The sequence below is a fragment of the Thunnus albacares genome, chromosome 21 (genome assembly GCF_914725855.1).
Source record: "Thunnus albacares chromosome 21, fThuAlb1.1, whole genome shotgun sequence".
NCBI lineage: Eukaryota > Metazoa > Chordata > Actinopteri > Scombriformes > Scombridae > Thunnus > Thunnus albacares.
Window position 1 is genome coordinate 2619862 of NC_058126.1, and position 23388 is coordinate 2643249.

General features: G+C 38.8%; 2 protein-coding genes and 1 long non-coding RNA gene across 8 annotated transcripts in view; 1 reads left to right on the plus strand and 2 right to left on the minus strand.

Annotated features, from left to right (window-relative positions):
- Positions 1–429: 429 nt before the first annotated feature.
- LOC122972287 (cytochrome b5) lies at positions 430–10596 on the minus strand. The gene is made up of 5 exons (XM_044339290.1): positions 10294–10596; positions 6394–6522; positions 5291–5320; positions 5119–5153; positions 430–3064 (listed from the first exon to the last, which is right to left on the minus strand). Exons 1-5 carry the CDS (start codon positions 10429–10431, stop codon positions 2980–2982), a joined length of 417 nt encoding a protein of 138 aa, XP_044195225.1. The 5' UTR covers positions 10432–10596; the 3' UTR covers positions 430–2979.
- Positions 10597–12797: 2201 nt separating this feature from the next.
- The window catches only part of LOC122972238 (uncharacterized protein C18orf63), a 28758-nt gene continuing 18167 nt past the window's right edge, over positions 12798–23388 (plus strand). Inside the window, exons 1-7 of one of the 6 annotated variants that reach the window (XM_044339205.1) lie at positions 14104–14481; positions 14868–14963; positions 15209–15337; positions 16759–16837; positions 18805–18861; positions 18955–19066; positions 23067–23108. In XM_044339205.1, the coding sequence (XP_044195140.1) occupies positions 14932–14963; positions 15209–15337; positions 16759–16837; positions 18805–18861; positions 18955–19066; positions 23067–23108 (451 nt within the window). In that variant the 5' untranslated portion in view covers positions 14104–14481; positions 14868–14931. Of the gene's footprint in view, positions 13056–14103; positions 14482–14867; positions 14964–15208; positions 15338–16758; positions 16838–18804; positions 18862–18954; positions 19067–23066; positions 23109–23388 lie in introns of those variants that run through there. The other 5 variants (XM_044339206.1, XM_044339208.1, XM_044339209.1 and 2 more) reach the window with 5 other exon arrangements.
- Positions 16620–23388, minus strand: part of LOC122972312 — a 20185-nt gene continuing 13416 nt past the window's right edge. Inside the window, exon 3 of the long non-coding RNA XR_006399720.1 lies at positions 16620–16631. This is a non-coding gene — a long non-coding RNA (uncharacterized LOC122972312). The remainder of the gene's footprint in view (positions 16632–23388) is intronic.

Consider the following 23388-nt stretch of genomic DNA (forward strand, 5'->3'; position numbering starts at 1 on the left):
TAAGCTTTTATTGTGTGTTATTATTATTATGTGATTATCCAATCTATTTACAGTAGATCCCTGGTAAATGTTGGTTTTATACTGTACAAAGAAATAAGATCATGTGATAATAGTTTACAAAAACATAATTTTAATAATCATTACTTTATATAAACATTATTTGACAGTAATTACAGAAAAACTGTCTTGTGGATGAAGTTTTAATTATAATTTTTTATCTTGATGACCCTATGACCTTTCCTCCAGCGCCACCCTCAGGACAAACTTTACATTTTTTGTACATTAGAGGAATACATTTACTCATTTCATGTCTTGGCTCTTCTGATAAAGACGAATATAAACAAATATTTATCAGACTGATGTTGTGTCAAATCGAGGTAAACATGAACATCTGCAAACAGTCAGACAAAAAAAGACAAAACAATCATAGAAGTTCTTCAACTGAATTGTTTTATTGCAAAAACATGAAGCTGTACTGTGATACTGAGTGTGTCTTTATGTTCTTGACGCCATCATGACCTCAAGATCTCATTCACAACTGAAGAAGTTTGTCATCAAACTGCACTTGAAGGCACCGACAGGTTTATTTCTAAACAATCTGAATATGAAAAAGGTTGTAACCAGAAAATAACATTTTGTACCTTCTGTGTTTCAAAAAACATTTAAGATCTGTCAAATGTTTTGCAAAAAAGAAGTTAAAGATGATACATTATGTGACTGAAATTCTTCATTTATGGACCCTGATATCTCACAGAAGCTCCTGCATGTGTAAAATCAATTTACTTCCAGTTTTCTGTTATTTATGTTGAAGATGTGAAAGATTCTCATGTGTACAACTCAAGACGGTCGAATGATCGCACTATACATAGTAGCACTGTTCAGTTAATTAGCAGAAAATTAATTGGCAACAACTCTGAAGTGATCAAAAATCCCAAAAATTCTCTGGTAGCAGCTTCTCACGCATTTTCTTTGTGTTTTTGACTGTTGATTGGACACAACAAGTCATCTGATTATGTTCACTTAGGCTTCAGGGAATAATGAAATGTGGGTTTAATCTCCTTGAATTTCAGACTTTGGTTGAAAGTCCGTATTAACTTGACTTTCAAGGAACCTTTCAGAACAATCAGAGTTTCCTAGTTGTTAGTTGGACGTTGACTCGCCTGAAGGTCACACAGGCTTCTCAGTGAAAACCTTGTTAGCTGGCAGCGGTTTACATCTTCTGAGGGTTTTTTTGTGATCGCATTAGTGTTGACTGTCTGCTTATAACGAGAACATCTTTGCTCATTTAACTCCAGTATTTCCACAATGGACCACGTTTAAGTCACATCTGAGTTACCGTAATAACGAGTTCTTGTCGTCTTAATAGTGTTCACATCAATCTGCAAATCGTAATTACAACTAGGAAACTGGGATTGTTCTGAAAGCTCCCATGTTTGTCCAACTTGGCACTTAATAATACAGATGTTCATGAAAACCAAACATGGACGCCTCATGTTAGCCAAAGTCTGTCATTCAATGTAAGCGTTTGTCGTTTTAACTAGTGAAAATGATATTTAAAATGAGAAACTGCTACCTGAGTGTTTTGTGCTAGTCTTCGCTAATGATGATGCTAATTAGCAGCAGTGTAGAGAATCCGTAGCGTACCTGTATGTTTGTAGCTCTGTTTCTGAAATAAATTAAGAATGACCACTGAAATTAAATGTTTTCTTTTTCTCACAGTGTCGTTATGGGACAATTTTGAACAAAGTGTTTTGTTTCTCCGTTACTTAAACGTGAGGCTAACTACAAGCAGCTAGCTAGATGCTATAAGCTCCAGTTCATCGGTGTGTGCAGAGCGCTACGTGGCAAACCTCACAGAAAAAATAAGAAAGAATGCAAAATTGTTTTTGCATGAGGCCCGATGTGTTAAAAGAACCTTTGCTGCTTTTGAAAGTTGATGTTTGGAGCTTCGGACAGGCTGTGCAGTGATCAGCTTCTAATCAGAATCAACAATAGGAAGGTCTTTGTGGTTGTGCTTTATAGTAAAATTTTACAACCAGATATTTTCACAGGTTGGTTGTCTTTGCTAGAAACAGCTTTACTGTAAGGACCAACAGAGTCTCACCACATTTCTGAACAAATCTAAGCTTTAACCAAACCATCAAAAGCAAAATCTAAAAGAAGGCAAACAATAAAAGTTATATTTAGGCAAAGGCACCAGCTGGTTTATGGCAAAACCGATCCAGGTTGTTAAAGACTTCATACATTCTCTGTAAGACATAACTGCAGCTTCTTACAGTTTAAAAAGTAGAAATGTTAACAGTTGGATTTTAGCATTTTGTAATTATTTCTCTGCAGCAGACGAGCCTTAAATAAAAGAAATTGGATTTGGTCAGATTCTTCTTGAAGACTCAGGATTGTACTTCATTCATATTCACGTCAATGACCTCAATCAATACAAATATAAAACAATTCAGTATTGCATGTTATGATCTTCTGCATATTAACAATAGATCTGAGCAAAGTCACATGACTGCAGTGTGATGACATCATGATTAGCTGCTGATTACATATTTATATTGTGTTACATTCAGTTACAAAGATATAAAAATATACAACAAATTATACACCCACTGCATTTCTACAAGATTTCAAATGATAAAGATTTTATAAAATCTGGTAAATTCAACAAGGTAAATGACTTCATTAGCATAATACCACATGATCGGTTGTTTAAAGAGCATGAAATCAATCTTGGGTATTGTAGTGCTGTGACAGGCGAGAGGCAGCGTAGAGTTATTGATCCTAGAACAGAAGTTTCCCTCCGAGAATGTTTTTAATCCACTGATCGGATCCTCGACGGTCCGCCGCTCTACGCTGGGAGGAGCCACAGCATCCACACGCTGCCATTGGCTGCTGCAGCTGTCAATCAGAACTTCGGGGATTTGACTCGTCGTGTACGTTGGTGATATCACAGCGGCATGATCGACGCTGATGATGTCACTCGCTGTCTGTGGTGTACATGCGGTACATCAGCGTGACAATGACGGCTGCCAGAGCGGGAATCAACCAGTTAGACCAGAAGCTGTAAGAGAGAAAGACAGCTAGTTAACTAACCAACTAAACCAGTTAGACCAGCTGCAAGAAAGACAGCTAGTTAACTAACCAACTAAACCAGTTAGACCAGCTGCAAGAGAGACAGCTAGTTAACTAACCAACTAAACCAGTTAGACCAACTACAAGAGAGACAGCTAGTTAACTAACCAACTAAACCAGTTAGACCAACTACAAGAGAGACAGCTAGTTAACTAACCAACTAAACCAGTTAGACCAGCTACAAGAGAGACAGCTAGTTAACTAACCAACTAAACCAGTTAGACCAACTACAAGAGAGACAGCTAGTTAACTAACCAACTAAACCAGTTAGACCAGCTACAAGAAAGACAGCTAGTTAACTAACCAACTAAACCAGTTAGACCAGCTGCAAGAGAGACAGCTAGTTAACTAACCAACTAAACCAGTTAGACCAGCTACAAGAAAGACAGCTAGTTAACTAACCAACTAAAGCAGTTAGACCAGCTGCAAGAGAGACAGCTAGTTAACTAACCAACTAAAGCAGTTAGACCAGCTGCAAGAGAGACAGCTAGTTAACTAACCAACTAAACCAGTTAGACCAGCTGCAAGAGAGACAGCTAGTTAACTAACCAACTAAACCAGTTAGACCAGCTGCAAGAGAGACAGCTAGTTAACTAACCAACTAAACCAGTTAGACCAGCTGCAAGAGAGACAGCTAGTTAACTAACCAACTAAACCAGTTAGGCCACCAGCTGCAAGAGCGACAGACAGCCAGTTAACTAACCAACTAAACCAGTTAGACCAGCTGCAAGAGAGACAGACAGCAAGTTAACTAACCAACTAAACCAGTTAGACCAGCTGCAAGAGAGACAGCTAGGTAACTAACCAACTAAACCAGTTAGGCCACCAGCTGCAAGAGTGACAGACAGCCAGTTAACTAACCAACTAAACCAGTTAGACCAGCTGCAAGAGAGACAGACAGCAAGTTAACTAACCAACTAAACCAGTTAGACCAGCTACAAGAAAGACAGCTAGTTAACTAACCAACTAAACCAGTTAGACCAGCTGCAAGAGAGACAGCTAGTTCACTAACCAACTAAACCAGTTAGACCAGCTGCAAGACAGACAGCTAGTTAACTAACCAACTAAACCAGTTAGACCAGCTGCAAGAGAGACAGCTAGTTAACTAACCAACTAAACCAGTTAGACCAGCTGTAAGACAGACAGCTAGTTAACTAACCAACTAAACCAGTTAGACCAGCTGTAGGAGAGACAGCTAGTTAACTAACCAACTAAACCAGTTAGGCCAGCTGTAGGAGAGACAGCTAGTTAACTAACCAACTAAACCAGTTAGACCAGCTGTAGGAGAGACAGACAGCTAGTTAACTAATTAACCACCAATTCCAGGAGAGAACAACAAAAGCTAGTTAAATATTTAAATACCCAACCTAACTGACTACTACTGACTGATTAGTCCACTAACTAGACCAGTTAGACCACCAACTACATATGAGAGAGACAGACTCTTAAATAAACTCACCAACTAACTAACTAACTAACCATAGTCTACTGGTTAAATGTTTAAGTATAAAATGCTCCCCAAAAAACACATGAAGAAACAAACTAGTTACCAGTTAACCAGTTAGACCACCAACTAGAAAAGAGACCAAACTAGTTAAATATTCAACTAAAAGAAATATTGTTAAATATGTAAATAACAAACAGGTTAGACCACCAGCTGTAGGGCAGCTAGTTAAACACTTAACCAAGTATTTCAACCACCAGCTGGAGGAGAAAGGAAGATAAACATGTAACTATCAGACTAACTATCTGACCACCAGCTCAGTATATCACTATCTATATATCGTTTACTCTCTACTAACCTGTTTATCTCTTTTTATTTCTATCTAACGGGCAAGAGATTCACCACAGTTTGATTCTTTTCCTTTTGAGTGTGTTTGTGTGTGTGTGAGTGTGAGTGTGTGTGTGTGTGTGTGTGTGTGAGAGAGTGTGTTTGTGTGTGTGCGTGTGTGTGTGTGTGTGTGTGTGTGTGTGTGTGTGTACCTGGACTCCTCCTTCACAGTGGTCAACAGTGTTTCCTGTAAAAACACAAACACAACAGACATCATCAGACTCTTGACACAAAGATAAAGTAAAGAGATGTAAAGAATATAAACTACAGCTGGTTTTAACGTTGTTGATTTTATCCTTAAAGGAAACAAACTGATTCACTCACCTCCGGTTTGCTGATCTTATCGATGTCGTCCTGCAGACACACAGACAGTTCGGTTATATGCTGCATATTAAACTTTCAGCTGAATTCATCAAAACTAAATTAAAATTGATATTAATAATTCTATACTTTGTCACATTTAATCAGTTTTGATTGAGAGAGGAGAGCCAAGAGTTCCTGAAATAACCACTCAACTAAACGCCTAATAATTACATTTCTAATTAATGTTATTGTTGAAAATCAAGCAAATATATCATCATCGATACATATTTCATACATATATCACAGCTCTTTAATAACCAAATCATAGGGATCTCACATGCTAGGTGTTTCATTAATATGGCAATTAAAAATGCTTTATATAAAGACATATAAAGGCAACATATGGAGATATAAGAAGACACATGAATAGGAGTTTAAAAGTTCTTAAAGGGGACATATTCAGCTTTTTGTTATTTTCTGTTATTTATATCCTGTTCTGATGTCGGATGTTAAACATTGTTAAAGTTTCAAAACTTGAGGTGAAAATATGTAGAAATGTTCCCTGCAAGTCAAAACTCAGGGCTTCAACCTGCTCTCAACGCTTCGTTTTTTTTTTCTACCTTATTGACGAGCTGATGTCGGATTGTCACGCGAGCCCATAAATGGCCGTCTGTTCTGTAGCCTTGGTTGCTAAGGTGGTTGCTAAGGTGGTTGCTAAGGTAGTTGCTAAGGTGTTTCCATGTGTTGTTCACGTTGTCCAACATGTACGGATGGATTTGAGAAGTTGACATTTGGAGTAAAGAAGGAGAAAAAGAAGTGAAATCCTGCTACTATAGTTTGTTTACGTAGCCTCCGGAGCCGGAGGAAGCTTCCTGAAAGCTGACCAATCAGAACAGAGTGGGCTCATCAGGAGGCGGGGCCTTAAAGAGACAGGAGCTAAAACGGCCTGTTTCAGACAGAGGCTGAACTGAGGGGCTGCATAAAGGACCAGTAGAAGATAAATAAGGAGTTTTTAACTGGAAATCATGGAAAGATATTCCAGTAGAGCCCCAGAATATAAATATAGAGCTGGAAATGTGTAAAATATGTCCTCTTTAAATATACCAGCACACACACAGACTGACCGGGTGCAGCTCTCCTATCACCATGTCGCTGGCCATCTCTCTGGCGTCAGTCGAGTGTCCGACATCCTCAAAGCTCTCGGTGGCGTTTCCTCCCGCCTGCTCCCTCAGCACCTCCTCTCCTCCAGGGTGCTGAGACGAAAAACAAACAAACAAACACACACACACACACACACACACACACACACACACACACACAGTGACTCAGTTATCAGGACCGTGAAGGTTCAGCAGGGACATGATAACAGTGACTTTCCGCTCATCAAAACTTAGTTTGGCTTCATGTTTCACAAACTGTCCTTTCATAGTTTTTAACTCTGAAAAAACACAGCAGCACGTCACAAACAGCCACAATGAATCAGGTTTCAGGTTAAATTCACTTCCTGTATAGTGACACTTTTAAATGACACAACAATTTATGAATATTTCTATTTATCTCCAACTATTTTGATAATTGATTAATTGTTTTGAGTCATTTTTAAAGATAAAATGTATAAAAAATTCTTACTTTTTCACCATTTTCTGACATTTTATAGACCAAACAACTAATTGATTAATCAAGAAAATAACTGAAATAAAAGTAATTGATTTGTTTTGTTGCAGCAGAGATGAGGAGCTGCAGAGATCTGCTAACCTCACTTCTTTCTATCTCAACAACAACACATTGTTTTACTTTTCAAACTTGTTCACACAGCTCACGACTTCATACACACATGCAGTAGTACTACGAGTACAACACAACACCTCTAAGATGCATAAAGATACAGCGAGAATAGTTTGGTAATCAAATTGTAGCATAAAAAAACAGCATGGAAACGCCAGAAAAGCAAACAAAAGTTGAAATATAGCCAATTCTTTTTTTTTTTTTTTTTACACTGGCCTGAGGTATAAAAGTAGTCGTGTGGATAAAAATCAAATATAAACAGACTGAGTGAATAAATGATGACGTACATGAATCATGTGACTTAAACGTCACCGAAGAGCTGAAAACATCAGATCTGTGTGGAGCGATGATGAGGAGACTGTAACCTTCCTCACATCAATACATGAAACTAACACAAACGTCACATTTCATGTTTCATGTTTTCCATCGTTTCAGCTTTGACCACAGACTGTATAAAAATAATGAACGTATCCACCGTGATGGCACTCATTGGTTTTGAGGCCTCCAGTTTGGCATTTTGACTGTCGCCATCTTGGTTTTTTGGAGCCAGAAGTGACCATATTTGGACGAGAGCATGAAGGAGCTCCCCAGGGTCCAACTGCAGCACTTCTTTTCTACTTTATCGTCTATTTTACTCTAAATTGGACCATAATTTACTAAATGGACATCATACTGTATTGAAGAAGACTTGAAACTAGTGATTGAGACCATAAACTCATCAGGAAAGTGTTTACTGAGGTGATAAATCAACAGGAAGTAGACTTCTATACAATCTGACTTCTTTGTGCAGCCGGTGGAGTCGCCCCCTGCTGGCCGTTACAGACCCGGAGCTTCCTGCTTGGCTTTGACTGTCGCTCCTTTAACGACGTCATCTCGTTGTGTCCTCTTCTTCTGCAACGGTTTAACGGCACCGACTGGAGAATTAGCGCCACCTGCTTTTTTTATCTGCTGACACAACAGCAGCGGGTGGAAACAAACACTTTTTTCCTGGAAATTCAGCAGAAATTTGCACCACTAATGGAAACTTGTGACACGTTTGTTCAGATGAATCATTGCAGTGTTTCTGGGTGCGTAGGAGCAGATTGTTGAGTTATACAGATTCAACTTCATCATTGTCATGTAATGATTCACTACAGCCTGCAGTACTTGGCCAGAGCTTTAAGAACAGCTGTGTGTTTGTTCTGGCCTTCAGCGTGTCCTCAAGTGAACCATTAAACTCTGTTCAACTGCTTGACAGCTGCTATAAAATATCTGAATCCGTGAGCTCCAAACTCCTCCGAAACTGACACCAAACATTTTAAAACAAGACCTGCGGTTTCTGACAATGTCGTTACAGCTTCAGATGTGTCGTCCGTCATCAACAATAAGAGGATCCTTGTGTAAACTGAGCTGCAGAATGAGTCGAGTAACCCGACCGATGAAAACTGAGTGAACCATGATACAGCAGACTGCCTGTTTTAAAGGCAGGAGCACTGACGATGTGATTGAAGACAAATTAATTTAGGATAATTAGATTTAATAATTAAGCAGGATCCACCTTAATGCTCTCATCATATCAGCTTTAGTGATGCATATTTGCCCAGTTGGTATTTCAGCCTCAACTCTGTTGATTAATTACAAAAGACAGAAAAAGAAATTTATGGTATGGTATTGTTTTCTCGTTAATTATAAAATGGGTTTTAATGGTTTTCTGACATCATAACATAATTACTCTGTGATCATGTGATGTGTCCCTCAGTATTTAAAACAAGTGTCCAGTTTTTAACATTATTATGTGCTCATATTTATTTCTTGAAACCACATCTGAAGTCTGCGGCTGCAACAAACGATTGTTTTCGTTATTGATTAATCGGCTCAGTTCATCAATATCTTGTTTGGTCTGTAAATGTCCCGTAAATATCCTGTTAACAGTTAAAGGTTCTATATGTAAGTTTCAGAAGTTCCTTCGCTTGTTAAGTGAGCTTCCTGTTGCTCGCGAGACTGTTGCAGGTGACGTCTTTTTCCTCGCTTGTACTTCTTATAACAACATAAAAGATATCTAACGTTGTGTTTGGCACTGACCAAAACATCTCTCGCTCTCAGTCAGTCAGTTTTTAATACCTGTGACCACTTGACTCGTTACGAAAACCAATCTGCAAAGATACGCGTTAATCAACCACTTGAACCCAAACCAACCCGCCAACCGCAAGCCGTGGCCAGGGAGCAACTAGTTGGGTAAGTTAGCGCGTTTTTTTGTCAGGTGAGAGCTGGTCGTTTGTTAGCGAGAGAGAGTTACGGCACTCTGGAGCGAGAAAAACGTCACATCCGTTGGATTTTCTCGGAAAATCTGGCCCGAGTCCTTCACATAGAAATCAGTCCGCAGGCTGTTAAAGGCAAACAAAAAAATCGGAGAAGGTCTCGTTTTTTAAGTTACGTTACAATCTGTTCACTCACTGGCAATAAAAAACAATGAATACATTTACATTTTGTTGTCAGTTGATATGACATTAGCTAATATGGATTGATTATTGGATATCCTTGGTATTGGTATTGATGTTTAACTTCTCATTTAGCTTAGCTTCCCTTGCAAGCCTTTCTGATGCTCCTGTAATACACAAATGAGCAGAACAACCAGCAGTGAACATAAAGTATCATCAAACTGAATTCACTCTGTGAATGTAACACCAGACTTCAGTCAAAATAAAAGACACATTTACCACCAGACTGTCAAAATAAGACAAATTTACCACCAGACTGTCAAAATAAGACACATTTACCACCAGACTTCAAAATAAGACACATGTACCACCAGACTTCAGTCAAAATAAAAGACAAATTTACCACCAGACTGTCAAAATAAGACAAATTTACCACCAGACTGTCAAAATAAGACACATGTACCACCAGACTTCAGTCAAAATAAAAGACAAATTTACCACCAGACTTCAGTCAAAATAAAAGACACATTTACCACCAGACTGTCAAAATAAGACAAATTTACCACCAGACTGTCAAAATAAGACACATTTACCACCAGACTTCAAAATAAGACACATGTACCACCAGACTGCAGTCAGAATAAAAGACACATTTTGCAAGAGACACTTCTCCAGCTATGATTTTCAGGTGCTTTTCTGTTTAAAAAGGGAACCAGACGTGTCTGTCTGTGGGGTCTGACCACCCAGAGTGGTTTATTTCCTGTTCTGGTTGATTTCCACATGTAGTTTTATGTCGGCTGTTGACAGAAATGTCTTCCTCACCTCTTCTAGAAACTTGGTGACATCGTAGATTTTGTTGTGGATGATGATCCACGTTGATTTGAAGGTGTTCTGCTCCTCCACCTCTGACAGTCTGTAATATCTGACTCCATCGGGGCTCCTCTCCTCCGTTTCACCCATTAGAGTGTCTGAAAGCTCGGCCAGTTTAAACCCTGAGGAGCCGCTGAGGGAAGTTAACTGTGGACCGTGACTCCGCACAAACACTCCGACATTTAACCCAGTTTACTCAACAGCAGAGTCCGCGGAGAGTTTCAGCTGTGAGCTCAGAGACGTCAAGACGGACACAATATGACACGCGGCATCCGGTTTGTGCTTCAAAATAAAGTGGTCGATTTATATGTGGCAATGTGAACACTGCCACTTACATTTATTATTATTATTATTATTATATTATTTACTTATTAATTTCAGTATGCCAAATATAATTCGTCACTACATGGGGAAATGTTTCCAGCACTGTACTTTACTTGAGTATTTCCATGTGAAGGTAATTTCTACTCCACTACATTTATTTGACAGCTTTAGTTACTTTTCAGATGAAGATTTGACACAATGGATAATATAACAAGCTTTTAAAATACAACACATGACGTCTTACAAAAAGCAGTGTGTAGTCGGGGTCACATTTCACATGTCTATGAGTTGTTAACAGCTCCACCAAATAGTGATTTTTTCCTCTAAACTACTACATTTCAACCGAATGAAACATGCTGTTATGATTTTAAAAATCAATAAATCCATTGTAGATTTAGTGCCTCTTATGTATAATCATAAACACCTGTTTTTCTTAAAGGATAGTTCACACTTTTTCCAAGTCTGTCTTAAAACTATAGAAAATAAGCATTGAACATTTTCTTCCTATTCATACTGAACATTAAAATACTCCTTCATAATGCACTTCCAATGTAAGTGATGGGGGACAAATTCCACAGTCTTCTTTTTGTGTTTATATAAAGCTAATATGAAGCTTCAGCATCCAAATGAGTCAAATCAAGTAGATATCTTTCAACGTTACAGTCTTTTGATATAAATTTCCCCCTTTTTGCTGCTATACTACCACTGCAGCTCAACAGGAAAACACAAAGAGGGACTTTTATACTAAAATAAAAGAATAAGTTTCCTACCATTGAATTAACCCTCAGCAGAAATGTCACTGTTACCACCTCTGGGCCTTGAAAGCTAATTTATTGTAGATATTATATGGTTGTATCTAGTGAAGAGCTACATGCTGCTTCAGCTCACGAGACTCTGATGGTGACGTTTGTTTTCTGTGTGTTTGTTCTTAGGAAAAAACTCCAACACATTTTATCTTTCACCACAGAATGTGAAGGACAGTCCGTTTACATCTTGATGGAGTAAATGAGGAAAACTGTGGGACAATGTTAGATTCCTGTAACGAAGGCCGTACCATTAGAAGATATCCATTTGATTTGACTCATTCAATCTGCTGAAGCCTCAAATAAGATAAATGTTTGAATTTTTTTTTTTTGCACAAAACTCAGACTGTGGGTTTTGTCTGTTATCACCGACATTGGAAGCATGTTAGGAAGAGCAGGAATAATTACAGCAAACAAAACCTGTTTCAATGTTCATGTTGCCACCTGACTGTTGTGTTAAATTGTGAGTCTATCATTTAAAGATACCTGGCACAAATCACAGACCAATTAGTGAATTAAATGTAAAGATGGAACATGACTTCATGTTCCAGAAACGTTCTATCGATATGAAAAGTTTTTATTGTCCATTTAAGAGATGAAACTTGTAAAACACAACTCTCTTCATGACAGGCCATACAAAGTATAAAATGTACAATTATATATTTATAATAAACAATAAATGTTATATAATACAAACATATAATATACAGAAGAGGTTTTGAGTTTTACAATGGATTAAAAAAAGGTGTTATGACAACAAAGAGGAAACGCACCATGTTGAAGAGTTAACAAAAGATAATTCATTAAATCAAATTAAACGAATTAAGTAAATATTTATAATAAGGGGTGTGGATGTCAGTGTAATCTGTAGTGTAATGTGCATGAGAGAAAGATGTGTGTGCGTGTTGTACGGTGCTAGAAAGCAAAAACAAAGAACTAAAGCAACATAACCAAATCAAAAAGGCGCCTGTGGGGAAGAAGGCAGAGCTGCAGCAGCCAGTCTGAAATAACCTGGAAACACACTGAGGCCCTCAGGTGCTCCAGTTTACCCAAATGATCCACCTGCAGGTGAACAAAGACTCAGGTGAACCACACAGCAAATTAATTTAATTTAGTTTCTTACATTCAAACATTGAAAATTTAAGAACAAACCATTAAATATTTAACATTTACATTTTGACTCATACTTAATATGTTTATAACAGTACTCGTGCATTTTTTATATACATATTGGGATTGTTTAATCTCTAAAAGACTTTTTTTTTAGTTTTTTTTCGTGACAGATTTTATAATTGTATTTTGAAAAGCTACTTTCTAGTTTCCGGTGCGGTTGTATTTTTTCCTCGCTGCTTCACGTAGCGTCAAAGTTCCTCGTACGGTCAGTGGGAATCATAGGAACGTCCCCCACTGGACTTCTAGCGCTGCTATTGGTCACTTTCTTCCCCACCTATGACTGTGGGGCTCTGTGATTGGCTCCTGTCGCTGTCAGTCATCAGTGAGCTGTGGGCGAGGAGGAGGCTAAAGTTCACACCAGTTCAACGGCTGTCAAGGAAACCCGCTTCTCACGCAAGCGGCGGGAGGAAGCAGGTTTGTCACGAAATGAGAGTTTTTCTTTCTCGCTTTGTGCCTTTCAGCGGGCAGCCGGAGATCCTGGTAGACTCCCAACACCCAGCCGATGTGTAAAACCTGTTAAACAGAGAGATAAATCGGCGTAGATTAAGTCTCTCTGGCGGGAAAAACCACCTACTCCAACTCAAAGATTGTCTATTAAAACATTCAATCACTCCAGAGTTGAAAAAAAGTCACCTCAGCTGTAAAATCTAAATAACACCCAGGCAGTGTCTTAGATCAAGTTTCAGTGACCAGGATGGTAGAATACATGTTTGATAAACATCCAAAACATTAAATATTAATTGTAGCTCTAGATTTTTAACTGCCGTTTATATTGTGAAACATAAAAACTCAAAATGATTGCGGTTATATACTCGTGCAACTCAGCTGTTCTGCGATATATTTATATTTTTTACACGTTTAATAACAGTTGCTCATTCCACAGTATCACTACATAATAGTCTACAAGTCTTTCATCAAAGCGGACTTCACACCATGTTGCATTCAGCCTCCACTGTTACGTAACTTAATTGTTTTATTGCACATGTCACATTCATATTTTTCATATCCTTCTTTGCTTGTCCGTCGCACAGTTTCCCGTCAATATTTAATTTCAAGTTTTATATCCCATTTCAAAGCTATTATTATTCCATTCGGTAAATATTTATTTTTAATTAATTTTAACATTAATTTGTTAATTTCCTTATTATTATTACCTTACGTTTGTACGGCTTTTTATTCTTCTGTGTTAAGACAAATTCTTTGTATGCTTGCATACTTGGCTAATAAACAGACTGATTCTGAAATTTATTTGTATGTATTTCTTTATTTTTTGGGACTGAAAAGAGACAAATATAATGGCACAGAGTCCAAAAAGACATATGGTATCTGCCCTCCAAAAAACAATTCATGTCTCACGTTAAATTATAAATTTTTAATTGCTTTTAGGTCCCCAAATTCCCAGAAAAAACACAGAGGACATGACTGTTTTGATCGTGTAATAATAGGAGGCAGAGTGAGACCTCATTCTGTCGCTGTCGCCAACCATCTTTGGCTAGGAGTATATCTTATCGTCTTAAAACTATTTAAAGACATTTTCTTTTCACGTTATTAGATTAATTATCACGAAATCGAGATTTTACTCATATATCTATAATTACTATTGCTGTCCAGTGTAACTATAAAAAGTTCGGCGACTCATGTTGATGGAAAAACAGGAAAGAAACGGATTTAGGCTAACAGCTTGTTTTAGCTAACAGCTTGTTTTAGCTAACAGCTTGTTTTAGCTAACAGCTAAGCTAATAAGCTAACCTGCTCTGTTCTGAGTGAAGAAGATAGAAAGAGGTGAGTGAGACAGAATTAGGATTTCAATTAACTAATTCTTAAATTATGGATGAACTTTGTAAGTTTATGAGGGCAGTAAGGTGTCAGAAGTTACCAGAGCTCAAAATGATTTGTTAAAATTAGCCTAATTATTTTGACTGAAAAAAAAGGGAAAAAAAACTTGACAACGGTATCAAAGTAGTCATTTTTTGGGATGCACCTAATTACTATGTTCACCATTAATTACGTCTTTGATTAATTATGTTTGTATATATATTTAGTATATATGTTTCCCAGAGATCCTAAAGATATTCAGTTTATAATGATATAAAACAAACGCATTTAAAAAGCTGAAGCGAGAGAATGTTTGGTATATTTGCTTGATAAATTACTTTCATGATTAATTGATTGATGAATGAAGTTTTCATCAGGTTTATAAAAATATATTGATACTTTTCATTGTAGGCACAGCTCATTTAAGCAAATCATTGAAACAAGCAACATGTTCCAAATCAGTAACTAAGTAAAAATGGAAATAAAACATAACAACAGGATGTGCAGGTAAAGACCAGATAAATACAATCTTCAAAATAATGATAATAATCCTCATATGTAAGATGTTTGTAATGAGCAAGTGTTTGGTATATGTTATAACACTTTGTTGACAGCTAAATCAATTAACTTAATTATAATTTTAGCACCAGAGATATTATAACTGCTGAACTAAAATCCCATCGTGATTATAAACCTGCTCCGTTCCTCGTGTTGATCATCAGTAAGTGTGAGTTGTGTGTTTGTGTGTGTAGGATGGTCGGAGGAGCTCAGCAGTCGTCGTTTTTCCTCGGACTACCAAACCTGAAGAAGCTTTGCTGCGTCACTCTGAGTCTGCAGGAGGAAGACGAGGAGCCGAGGAGCAAACAGATCAAGACCTGCAGGTGAACGACACTTAACAGCTCATAAAGGGGAAATATCCTGCGCGTTTCCAGCTCTGTATTTATATTCTGGGGCTCTACTGGAATATCTTTACATGATTTCCAGTTAAAAACTCCTTATTTATCTTCTACTGGTCCTTTATGCAGCCCCTCAGTTCAGCCTCTGTCTGAAACAGGCCGTTTTAGCTCCTGTCTCTTTAAGACCCCGCCTCCTGATGAGCCCACTCTGTTCTGATTGGTCAGCTTTCAGGAAGTTTCCTCCGGCTCCGGAGGCTACGTAAACAAACTATAGTAGCAGGATTTCACTTCTTCTTCTCCTTCTTTACTCCAAATGTCAACTTCTCAAATCCGTCCGTACATGTTGGACAACGTGAACAACACATGGAAACACCTTAGCAACCACCGTAGCAACCAAGGCTACTGAACGGACATCTGTTTATGAACATATGTGATGAGTTGACGTCAGCTCAGGTAGAAAATACATCACAAATAAAGTGTTCAGAGCAGGTTGAAGCCCTGAGTTTTGACTTGCAGGCAGCATTTCTACATACGTTCACCTCAAGTTTTGGACCTTTGACCATGTTTAACATCAGAACAGGATATAAATAACAGAAAACTACAAAAAGCAGAATATGTTCCGTTTAACAGTTTATTACAAGTCACAGTAATAAACTTTAAACATTCTAGTCATATGGATTCATTTAACGGTGCAACACTTAATAAACTGGCAACTATTTTGATTATGGATTCATTGTTTAACTCATTTATCAAGTAGAAATGAAGATTCCAGGTTCCTCCGTCATCTCACTGAGCTGTTTAACAGCTAGAATATAAATAACCAACCAGTGAGTGACCTTTTTACTGCCTGTTTCCTCACTCAGAAGAAGCTCAAGCAGCCACACGTACCTACTCACCAGGGGGGGACTGAGGTTATTGATATGTTGATTGACAGCTGAGATTGTGTTATTGGTTTTGTGTGCAACTTTCACTTAACCTTCACACAGCGGACAGGACGCCGGCGCTCTGCTGGGACTGATGATTATTATCATTATCAATTAATCTGCAGATTATTTTCTTGATTAATGAAATAATGGTTTAGATGAGGTGAGAGTCCAACTCTTCATGTTTATGGAGCTGAAACCAGAGAATGTTTGTTTTTTTTTTCTTGAAAGTAACGATGAATCGCTCCTGACTAATTGATTAATTGACTCGTCTTTGCAGCTCTAACGGGGTTAAAAACTTTCTTACCAAATGCAGAAAACAGATTTAATAAATATCTGTAACTATTCACATCCTGCTCGGTGTGAAGGACAAAATATCCCATTTTACTGAATCACTTGAACTCAAGTGATTGTGAATGTGTCCTTCAGTAAAGTGTGTGTGTGTGTGTGTGTGTGTGTGTGTGTGTGTGTGTGTTTTCACAGAGAGCTGGTGCTGCTCTACTCTGATATTCTGGCCTCTCCTGCTCTGGACTCCTTCAATGAGATCACTGTGGTCATGGCTGTAAGAAACACACACACACACACACACACACACATGTTTGTTCTTATGTAATTGTGAGGACCGTCCCAGAAAACTCTGAAGCCCTTTGAACTCTATTGACGTAATCAGCATCAGAAATCACATTTCTTCTTCTTCTTCTTCTTCTCAGAGTCGTATCTCAGCTCTGAACACACACACACATGATCTTTTCCACAAATCTGCCTCAAATTCTTGGAAAAATGATCCTCACAACATCAGATCTTACATCATTTTCACTAAATGTCGACCACAGGTACAACAGACGTCATGCTAGAGGCGAACAGATTTGTTCTTAAGAGGCAGGAACGAGTGATCAGAGAGAATTTGTGTCCTTCATCATCAATTAAATGTACAAGTTGAGAGCTGTCATACGAGTCCTGAACGATCTGAATTAATATGCAGTTTAAATACGATCCTGAAACAACTAAAACAACCTTCATGCAGATTCAATATTCTGTTGAGCGTCTCATCGTCATCATGGCCGCCGGTTTCCTGATGTTGTGCTGATGTTGATGTAAACAGCTGGAGCCTGATAATTCACTAATAATCAGAATAAAAACGCCTCATGTAACCACGTCAGTTGGAGGAGGTCTGATTGGAAGGAATCAGGTTCAGAGAGGTGGTTTAAACCTTTGATCATCTGTTCAATAGGGAAATATTAATAACCTAATAACCATGGAAACACTTCATCTGCTCCTTTCTCTCTGGATGTTTGTGGGGGAAACATCAGGTGACGTGATGGTAGAGAGAGTGTGAACGCAGCAGTGCAGTGTGTGTCAGTGAATAAATGTCACAACTCCTCACTAAGCCACCTGCTGATTTCACTTAAGGTGGACTGATTTAAGGTGGACCAGTAGTGATAATTTCAGCTGCTCCCGAACAGAGAGCAGAGTTTTCCTCCTGGTCGTCTGGTTGCTGCCGGTGGCCGGTAGGAACATTTTAACACATCGCTGTGATGTATTCATCACATGTCGACGCATGTAAACACCAGAACGTCTTCAATCACATCAAACAGGTGACCTGAAATCTTCAATCTGAATGAAGAACATGTAGCTGCTGCTCATGTTTCTGAGATTTACAAGAGTTTGAGACATTAAGAGAGTTCGTTGGATCCGACTCGTATAAACAAACAGAAAAAAGTCTCAGGTTCAGGACAAGAAAATGAGGCCCTGTGTGTGTGTGTGTGTGTGTGTGTGTGTGTGTGTGTGTGGATCAGATACGTGGTTGCGTGCCGACACTTCCCAAGCAGAGACACGCAGTCAAGATAGTCGGTCTGAATTCCAAACATTCCCTGTGTGACTCACACACACACACACACACACACACACACCCACACTCACACACACACACACACACACACACTCACACACGTTATTATCCTCTGTAACATAAACACGTCTCTGTTCTGCTGAATGAAATGAGGTCAGAAAGACAAACTTGGTTGAAAACTGCTAAAACAAGAGAATCTCTAATATTATATTTTTATATTTTAGAGCTGCAACAATTAATCAATTAGAAGAAAATTAATTGGCAACTATTGATAATCAGGTTTGAATCATTTTTAAAGCAGAAAGCAGAAACATTTCCTGCTTTCAGCTTCTCAGATGTGAGAATTTGATACTTTTCTTTGTCGTAAATGATATTAAACTGAATATTTTTGGGTTTTGGACCAATATTCAGTTATTAATCCATATCAGCTCATATCATATCAACTAACAATTAGGGCAGCAATCTATTAATCAGTTATTTTCTCAATTAATCAACTAGTTTGATCTATAAAAAGTTAAAAAATAGTGGCTGATGTACAACATAAAGATATTCAGTTTAGACGAAAGAAACCAGGAAACATTCACAGAAAACACGAGTCAAACGATTCATTGATTATCAAATTAATCGACTGATCGTTGCAGCTCTACTTTAAACGATGTCACACGTTTCTCTTCCTACAGATCTCGTTCTTCCAGAGAGGTTTCCTCCAGGCGTTCGGACGGAGACGCAGCCTGCAGGTGATCAATATATAGACTCAAGTTAATACGTTTCCATATGCTTATTCTAATTGATGAACGGTTTATTGTGTGTGTGTGTGTGTGTGTGTGAAGCTGGGGTCTCCTCAGTGTGTGTTTCCAGGTGTCCTCCAGTGCTGTGTGTCCTACTCTCTGATCACCAGACTGGCTCCCAGCTGGAATAAAGCAGGACTTTACCTGATCTCAGGTCTGAACATCTTAATTTCACATCTGTCGTGTTTCAGTAAACTTTTGATCTCGTTCTGTAGTCTTGAATCTTGTGTCTGAGCTGTTTAATCTCAGAGCTGACTCTCTCTGATCAGTCAGGATCAGCTGCTCTGTTCATTAAAAAACAACAAACCTGTTGGACGACAAGAACATGATACAAACCAGTAACTCTGAACTGGTTTAAATGTAAATATCTTGTGACAGAAGTTGGTAGAAAATCTCAGCTGTGTGTTTTTATGTTGGTGAAACAGAAGCTGAAGGAGAGTAAAGTGATTTTATATGTTTAATGATTCGTAACGTGATACGAATTATTTTGGGCGTCTTTGGTTCATTTTTCTCAGTTCTGTCTCTTCTACTGGTGGGATCAACATGAAAGTCTCCTGGTTGAATCATCGTTCCTAAAGATGAACGACTACGTTAAAAAATATCTGATTCTTTAAGTCGAAGGCGCTGTGGACGGTTAACAGCTTAACGTTGCAGGTTAAATCAGTTTGCCTTTAATTTGTTGGTCACTTTTGAGAGAATTCAGCAACTATGGCGCCGAGTTTTGTTTACAACTACAAAGACTCATCCATAAATTCCACCGGCCGCACTCCGGCTCCGACGCGGCCGCCGGAGCTGATCTCGGCCGCTCTAGTCAATGTATCCGATTCCACCGGGCGCCGCGGCGCGTTTCAGAAGCGTCCCAGAAGCAGCTCTCCGCTCCGCTGCGCTACAGATAGGCACCTCGTCTATTTTTTTACTGAAGCCGCGTCAAGCAGCACAGAGCAGATGGAGCTGGGCAGGAAGTCAGACACAGAAAACAGCTTTGAGCATCCGAGCAATTTTCAAAATAAAACACCCCGTACAGACTCCTGGTCGTATATCAACAATAAACACAATTAAAACAGATGAATAAAGAAACCGTTTAACTACGTAGCTACTGAACCACAGCAGAAGCACAAAAATCAAGGAAAATGACCAAATCAACAAAAGCTGAGCAAGTTAAAATCGGGCAGTTTAGTTGCCCTGCTACTGCAGTAATTACGGTAGCCTTAAGGGACTTTATCAGCTTTGACTAGACTGCTGTAATTACTGTAGTAGGAGTGCAACTGCGGAAGGCTTCCCCACAGTGAAGACGCTCCGCTTCTGACACGCTCCTGGTGGAATAGGGCGCCGTGCAGAGGACGGAGCAAAACCACGTCGGAGCCAGAACACGGCGCACACGCACCCGGTGGAATCCCGGGGTTAACGATTTGAATTCATTACGCTCTGATTCACATCTCTGAATCACTTCTTATAGATACACTGATTGATCAACCAGCTGGTTTTCAGCTGATCAGTCTCATACTTCTGATTTATTGTCGGTCAGATTGATCGTGTGCTGCGTGATTGTTCACGATGAGCTCACAGCAGGAGTGTGGTCAGTGTGGAAGTTCTTCAGCGTGAGTGAAGACGACACAAAGCTCGCAGTTTATAACACCTGTAGGTTCAAAATAAGACCTGGACGAACAACCTTGAAAACATTTGGAACAATTAACTTCATCAGACACTTAATAATAAACGTGACCAATGTCAAGCAGCTATCAAGTGTAAAGCAGCTAAAGCTTTTTAAATAGTTCATATTTTGTATGAACATACAACTGAATTTCAATTTTCCACTAAATAAAAGTTATAAAAATGTTGATGCTGTCAGTTAAAGTTCTTATTAAGACAGAAAATCGGAATCAGCCAAGAAACTTGTGATCGATGCATCTCTACTTCGTCTCCGTAGCAACAGTAGTCGGGGCTCGGGGGGTTTTGGTACGGTAGGAATAAAACATGATTTCTCAAAAGTTGAAATAATTGAAACTGGTGGTGGGAACATAAACACCGAAGGAGAAAAAACACTTGAGAACCAGCCGCCGCGCCCACTTCTGAACTTATTATTGAGGAAACGGTGTTTTTGAGGAGCTCCAGATCTGTGTGGACACAGACTTCGACTCTTTTCCTTTGGCCTTTGTTTTATACAAGTGTTATTGTTAAAGTTCCAAAAAGCTCTTAATTCTGGTAAAACCCCGCTCGATGAAGCCCAGAGCTAGCTAGCTAGCTAGCTCTCTGCTGATGCAACCTGGAGGCAGCAGCACGCTAGCTTTAGCTTTAGCTTCATCTCTACTCATTGAAGCTGTATTTTGGTGAATTTGCAGACTTTTTAACTTAGCAGCAGTGCTCGCATGACACAAGAATCACCACAGATGCTGCCCGGAAGCTGCTGACAACATAAATTTCCTCTCTGGAAAGACACTTGAGAAACAGCATCTGCATCTATATTCACTGTAGGGCTGCAGGAAACCTCTGATCCGGATCCTCTTCCTAACGCTGCTGAAGAACAGACAGAAGAGCAGGAACTAGTCTCCTGACCTACACACACTGTGATTATCAGCTAACAGATTATCAGTCGTCTGTCGGTGTTTTCATCAAAGCTTCACAGCAAAGTCCAACCTGTAATCACTGCTCTCATACAGGATGTTTGTGGTTGATCAGGGTCAAGGCTGTAATATGTGTGTGTGCGTGTGTGTGTGTACGTGTGTGTTTTATCAAAGTCACAACTGAGTGTTGCAACACTTGGTCAAACCTTTACCTTGGACCCAGTCTGGCATAAAATAACTATGTGTGTGTGCGTGTGTGTGTGTGTGTGTGTTCCTCATCTTGTGGGGACATAAATCTGTCATGTTGGTTATTTTTAGGGTGACAACTTGGTTTAAAGTTAAGGTTAGTTTAGGATTATGTCAAGGTTAGAATAACTCTCCAGAAAATGAATGTAAGTCTATGTGATGTCCTCTGAAGTGATGGAGACATGAATGTGTGTGTGTGTGTATGTGTGTATGTGTGTGTGTATGTGTGTGTGCGCGCTTATTCAATCGCTAGAAGAAGAAACATTTACACCTGATTGTGCACTGAGTCTAATAATTTAAGAAAACAACATGTTAAAAACAAATATGTTTACACACATCCACATTCATACACAGGCTACATCGCTTTCAAAATCATCACTTTTAAAAAGTTGAGACAGATGTTGATGACAGTCTGATCTGAGAGTTTAAAGGCTCTGCCAGTGAAAGTCTGAGACCAGCAAGACTTAACTGGTTAGATGACAGTTAGACCAGGTTCAGGCTCATATAATGTTAAGAGATCTATTATATATTCAGTGACTGAACCCTTAGTGTTGCTTACGAGCTACATAATTATATTATATACTATTATATAATAGAATATGGTGCATGTGTCCTTTAATGTTTGGGTTAAACTACAGCAGTACATTAAACCTAATTTAGATTTTTATCAATCGCTGCAGCTTTTAGATACATCTGAACCGACCACGTAGTCTGCAAAGTCTCTCAGGTTCAGGTTCTTTACTGTTACATCTCATTACATGAGTATAAGAGAGTAAAAATCTGAGGTTTCAGCTCCTTGATAATGCAGGAAGTAAAAACAAATACAGTTACATTTAAGCCTGGCTGGTCCATTAAATTGTAACACACACGTTATTACCTGCGATGTCAAAGGTCAAATGCTTGTTTTAATCTACATCCAACGCTTGGTAACAGACAGGGCTCATCAGGAGGGCGGGTCTTAAAGAGACAGGAGCTAAAACGGCCTGTTTCAGACAGAGGCTGAACTGAGGGGCTGCATAAAGGACCAGTAGAAGATCAATAAGGAGTTTTTAACTGGAAATCATGCAAAGATATTCCAGTAGAGCCTCAGAATATAAACATAGAGGCTGGAAATGAGCAGAATATGAGTCCTTTAAACTGTACAGAAGCTATAAACTATTTACCAAATATCAATATTAGAGCTCTCACGGTATATTTCCCACTATTGGCAGCCAGTCTGTCACCACTTCTGTGCCTTGTGTGTTAAACTGTTGTAGATGTTGTTGTTGTATCCAGTGAGGAGCTACGTGCTGCTTTGGCTCATGTTACTCTGATGGTAACGTTAGTTTTCACTGTGTTTGTTCACAGGAAAAGACTTTCTGACTGAGTGCAGGAGGCTCAACGCTGTCAGTAAGTTTCACACCAGAGAAATTAACACTTACTGTTTAATTAGTGGTCAGTTAAAGCTGTGGCTCGTTAATCAAACATGAACATTTGAACGCTGGTCGCCTTTCTGTTGTCTGTTCACTTGCATGTTTTTGACTTCCTTAATATTGTGTTTAACCGCTCTGTACTGTGTTGTGACATTGTTTAATTAGTGGATGTGTATTGTATTAGTCTATGCATATTAATTATGTTGTGTACAATGATATGTCATTTTATTCTAATTTTAGGTTGCATTTATAACATC